Genomic DNA, 5,516 nt, shown 5'->3' with positions numbered 1-5,516 from the left:
GGATGGGACCCAAGGGCCAAAAGCTGGTGGTACGGGCATGGGGGATCGCCGAACCCGGAGACAGGGGAGTGTGTTTACCAGGGCAAAATAATTACACCCACCCAAAAGCTTATTGAGGCAATGAGGGATGCTCAAGAGGGGAGGATCAAGTTCAACGGAGAGAACGACGCCCCGACAAAAGCCCTCGGGAATCCCGAACACGGAGGACGTGTACGAGGCATGGGGCACATTCCGTGGAAAATAGGGTTCCCCGTAACGATGACCCGTACTGGTTACGTAAGCCGTAAGAGAAAGATGGATCGGGAAAAAGATGTTGTGGCGCAGTTGGTATCGGAAATGGATGTGATGAAGAAAACCGTGAGTGTACTAGTAGCCGAAAGAGAGGCAGCTCGGGCGCAGCATGAAGATCATCCATTGGATCTCGGAAGCCAGCCGCGGAGAAGCAGCGTGGCTTCCACGGAGGCCCCATCGGCTGGTGCACCGACGATCGAAGTTACTGCACCGGAGCCTCCGGTGGTCGAAGTTACTGCACCGGAGCCTCCTCGCTACCCCGTGGACGATATAAAGGAGATGAAAGCATGTCATCCGTATTATCCTATCGGGAACATGTCCATGAAGGTAGCCATCGGCAGTGCTTTACCACCCGGAGCACTCCACCACAACAACCCCATTCAAGATGGCTATGCTCGTGTCACGGTGGAGGACATAGTCCAAGGGTTTGAGGACCCGGACATTGACATTGCTACACCCGAAGGGGCGACAAGACTTGGAGATGTCAAGCGCCAGCTCATTCTATGGCGTAAGAAGTTTATCAAGTTTCCAGGCGAGGCGCCAACAAGTCCACCCCCTACGGTGGTGGTGGTGGCGGCGGTGGCGGTGGTGGTGGTGGTGCTTCACCTACACCTCCTTCACGAGGGCCGACGCCGCCCCCAATTCACCTCCGGCGGGTAAGCAGCCGCCGCCCCTAGTCCGCCCCGGGCGGGTAAGCGACGCCGCCCCCAATCCACCTCCGGCGAAGAAGCGAAGCAGCAGTCCCGGATTATTAACCCGGACCCTTACGTACCTAAGAAAACAAAGGTACCGGAGGTATCACTGAAGCCTCTCCCCACGAGGCCTTGGGAAAGTAGTGCCGAGGAAGTCGAGGCGGGCGCGGCTGCTGATTTAGAGAAATGGAAGGCGAGCTGCAAGAAGAAAATAGAGGGCGAGCCCAAGCCAGTATATTCCGATGAGCAAAAGAAGTGGGCTAAGTCATTTTTGAACACACCGTCCCAAGCCGCAAAGAATCTGCCTCGACGACTATGCACGTGAACTTCGTAGGCAAGCACTCGCGTTCAAGAAGAACCAAGATTTGGCGGAGAAGAAAGCCTTGGAGGAGGCCGAGAAAAAATTAGAAAGGGGGAAAGAAGTTGCCCAGCTCGGGGAACAAAGTAAACAATCGATCGCCCCGCTCATAGTGCAAGCCGCCGGTCCGGATGCCCCGATATCATAGCAGCTGCGGCAGCACATGGATTGACTGTAACGAGTGCCAGAGAACAAGCGGCCGACTTAGGTATCACTCTTCGTGCACTCGTTAGGCCTTGATGAGGCGCCAATGAAGGACGTAGTTTTTACATATGTGAAGAATGGCCCTCTCGTCGAGCCTCGCGCAGGAAGAGGATCTACCTCGACAAATGAAAGGTCTCGCTAAATTGGTACAAGAGTTACATAAAACTTAAAAACGCCAAAGACTATATTTATGCGGAAGTTAGAGTTGAGCATCACTTCAAACATTACTATATAACAATTCATCGGAGTGAATTGTTCCAGCTGTTCAATCTGCGCGACCTCGACAAATCTATCATCAGTTGCTACGTTCTGTAAGTGATTTATTAATTTCTACCCCATCTCGTTCATTGCCTGCACTATATATTGTCCTAACTATCTTGTTGTCTACGCTATTATGCAGAATGAAGAAGCTGGAAATGCAAATAAGGAACATCAATGATGTTGGGTTCATTGACCCACACATCGTTAATTCATATGTGTTAAAACACCACCCCGACGACGTGGAGGAAGACCTGTTTCGGTTTATTAGAAAACAGCAACTCAAAAGTGATATTCTATTTCCTTACCATTTTGGGTGAGTGTTTCTGTCTTGAGCACATTCTCTTTTGTTTACTCTCCATGCATGGTATGTGGCTAATCGATGAGTTATATATGCATGATCTGTGCATGTATCGTGTCCGCAGGTTCCACTCGGATTCCGATGGTAATTCAAATTCACACCTCCACAGTTCTCGTCCACGACTCTCTGAATATGGATGCGGCGCTTTGGGCCGACATGAGAAAAATGATGCAAAAGTAATTGTTTTCATTCATTTGCGCTCTATATCGATCGGCCTATTTCGTTCATCATTTCCTAATATCAAGTAACTAATTAATAACTCTCTTGTTCATTTAATTTTCTTTGCCTCGTAGGGTTTGGAGACGGTTCGTAGATGAAAAGGTCGGTGAATTCAAAAAAGAGCTACATTTTAAAAGGGCAAGTGCGGACGACCGGGGATATTCAGCCACCGGGGACCAATCTATGTGGATACTATGTTTGTGAGAGGATCCGAAGATACACCAATGAGCGGGACCAGTCGGATGAGCTCAACATCAAGAGGAATAACCTCCGGATGACGCTTAGTCCGAAGCTCGCTTCCGACCACTTCAGGAGGAACTAGCTGGATGGTTCGCGAGGGAAGTCATCGATCCTACAGGAAAACACTACGTAGAGGACGTAGAACTATACATGCATTAAATTATGTATGGAAACTTGTTCAAACTTGTATATGGTCATCCGATGATATTGAATATATATTGTATATTCCTCTTGAATTCTTTTTGGTTCTAATTTCAAATTTGTTTGAAATTGTACATTCATATGCATGCATGTATGTATGTAGTACCGTAGAATATGTGAAACTCCTTCAAAATTACAATAAAGCACAAAAGAAATAAAACAATACAAATTAAACAGAAAACAGGTTTAGGGGGGCAGGTTTAGGGGGGGCCTAAAACCCTAAACCTGCGGCGGCCTTTAGTCGCGGTCGGCCGGAAGAACCGCCACTAAAGGGCCTCCGCCCCGACGGTCGCCCGGCGCCCACGTGGACGGGCCTTTAGTCGCGGTTCGTAAGCGACCGCGACTAAAGGGGGGCTTTAGTCGCGCTACTTTGGTCGCGGTTGCGCAACCGCGACTAATGGCAGTTGCGAACCGCGACCAAAGGCCCTTTTTCCACCAGTGTGTAAATCGCCTCATAATTCAGGTGCATAACTTTTCTTGACATTAATAAACTTCAAGCTCAGATGGCTACTACTACTATGGTACTTCCCACTATGTCTAGTCTAGTCCTTTTTAGTCTACTAAGAATAAGAACTAGCAATTCATATAAAAAAATACTACGCCAATGTACTACTAGCATACCGGTGCGTCTTATATTTTGGCACACAGGTAGTAGCAGTCAAAAATATGTTCTAGAGGCCGTCCGTTTGACGTCCATAGGATCATAGTAGCTTCAACGTTTTGCGAACAGCATATGCCCGTGGATCGCATGATACCAGATAAGTTGGACGCAAGCAGAACAAACCATTTCTTGTTGAAACAGATCGAGACGAATACTTTGGTTTTGCGCAAACACCTTCATGAGATTGCAATGTACTGTATATTCGACTATTTATGCTCCACCGCGGAACGTGAAGATCAGTAAAGTATAAGATCCGGATAAAAATGACGAGACCAGCAGTATTCCTTGTCGTACTCTCGCTGTGGACGCTCGCAACCTGCGCCGGCGGCCTCCGCCTGGAGCTGAGGCACGTGGACGCCAAGGCCAACATCACCATGGCGGAGCGCATACGCCGCGCCGGCGAGCGCACTCACCACCGCGCCGCGTCCGTGCTCGCGGTGGCCCCCGTCTACTGGGGGGGCACTCAGTACGTAGCGGAGTACAGCATCGGCGACCCTCCGCAGCAGACGGAGGCCGTCGTGGACACGCTCAGCGACCTCGTCTGGACCCAGTGCACGCCGTGCAACTCCTCCTACTGCTTCCCCCAGAGACTCCCCCAGTACAACTTGTCGCGGTCGCGCACCGCCCACCCCGTTCCCTGCAACGGCACCCTGTGCGCCGCCGCGCACGAGGTCGGCGGCCGGTGCTCGGGTGACAAGAACGGGGCGTGCGCTATCAGGGCGCGGTACGATCTCGGCGACGTGGGTGGGTTCCTCGGGGTGGAGGAGTTCACGTTCGGGTCGGAGAAGGTGACTGTCGCCTTTGGGATCATAACCACGAGCAACATCGATCCGGGCCTCAACGGCGCGTCCGGCCTCGTCGGGCTCGGCAGGGGCGCGCTGTCTCTGGTCTCCCAGCTGGGAGGCGGCAAGTTCTCCTACTGCTTCACCCCTTACTTCAAGGGCCATCTCAACACCAGCCCTCTGTTCGTGGGGTCGTCGGCTAACATGAGCGGCGGCGGCAACAACACGCGGGGGGTGATCACGACGGTGCCTTTCGTGGCGAGCCCGAAGGACGAGCCCTTCAATATTCTCTACTACCTGCCGCTGGTTGGGATGACGGTGGGCGAGGCCAGGCTCGCCATCCCCTCCACGGCGTTCGACATGCGGCAGGTCGCGCCGGGGATGTGGGCCGGCGGTGCCATCATCGACTCTGGCTCCCCGTTCACCCTCCTCGTCGATGTGGCGTACGAGGCGCTGAAGCAGGAGGTGGCGCGGCAGCTACACGGCAGCCTCGTGCCGTCGCCGGTGCCCGACTTGGTGGAGCTCTGCGTGGCGTCTGTGGACGTCGGCAGGCTGGCGCCGCCGCTGGTGCTGCATTTCAGCGGCGGAGGCGATTTGGCGGTGCCGGCGGAGAACTATTGGGCGGCGGTAGACGAGGAGACGGCGTGCATGGTGGTGCTCAGCGCCGCGCGCGTCAACTTGACGATGCCCATGAACGAGACCACGGTCATCGGGAACTACATGCAGCAGAATGTGCATGTTCTTTACGACCTCGGCAACGGCCACATCTCCTTCCAGCCGGCGGACTGCAACTCTATATGAACTAGATTGCGGCGGGACACTTATGTCACACTCAAGGAAAAAATACAATGGAATGTAGTATATCGCAATTAATTACGGAACATTTCAATGTTATTAGCATAGTGACCCGTGCGAATACGCAGGCAAACTCTTCATTATCTCTTGTCTGCTTTTGCGAAATCATATTTAATATTTCCGGTTCCTATATTTTATAAGCAATGTGATAAAACTATTAGTTATTATACTATAAATAGAATATTACAATTTACATGAAGCATCTTATATCCCTTGTTTTAGAATACCTAATATTAGCTTAAAATTTTATTTGATTGTAAATAATTAGTTTTTGTTTTGTAAAAATGGTGTATATGGATCACATTAATACTTGATCCGGGAGTGTATACTATTCACTTTGTGTCGCAGTTCCACCTTGTGCCCGAGAAAACAACAAGTCAAAAATGACTTAAAT

General features: G+C 51.2%; 1 protein-coding gene across 1 annotated transcript; it reads left to right on the top strand.

Moving 5' to 3' along the window:
- The first annotated feature begins 3,748 nt into the window (after positions 1-3,748).
- On the top strand, positions 3,749-5,068 carry LOC124655936 (aspartic proteinase nepenthesin-1-like). The gene has a single exon (XM_047194763.1). It carries the CDS (start codon positions 3,749-3,751, stop codon positions 5,066-5,068), a length of 1,320 nt encoding a protein of 439 aa, XP_047050719.1.
- The last annotated feature ends 448 nt before the right edge of the window (positions 5,069-5,516 follow it).

Source organism: Lolium rigidum, chromosome 5 (genome assembly GCF_022539505.1).
Source record: "Lolium rigidum isolate FL_2022 chromosome 5, APGP_CSIRO_Lrig_0.1, whole genome shotgun sequence".
Lineage (NCBI taxonomy): Eukaryota > Viridiplantae > Streptophyta > Magnoliopsida > Poales > Poaceae > Lolium > Lolium rigidum.
The sequence above is the reverse complement of the archived record's forward strand: the minus strand, read 5'-3'. Positions and strand labels throughout refer to the sequence as shown.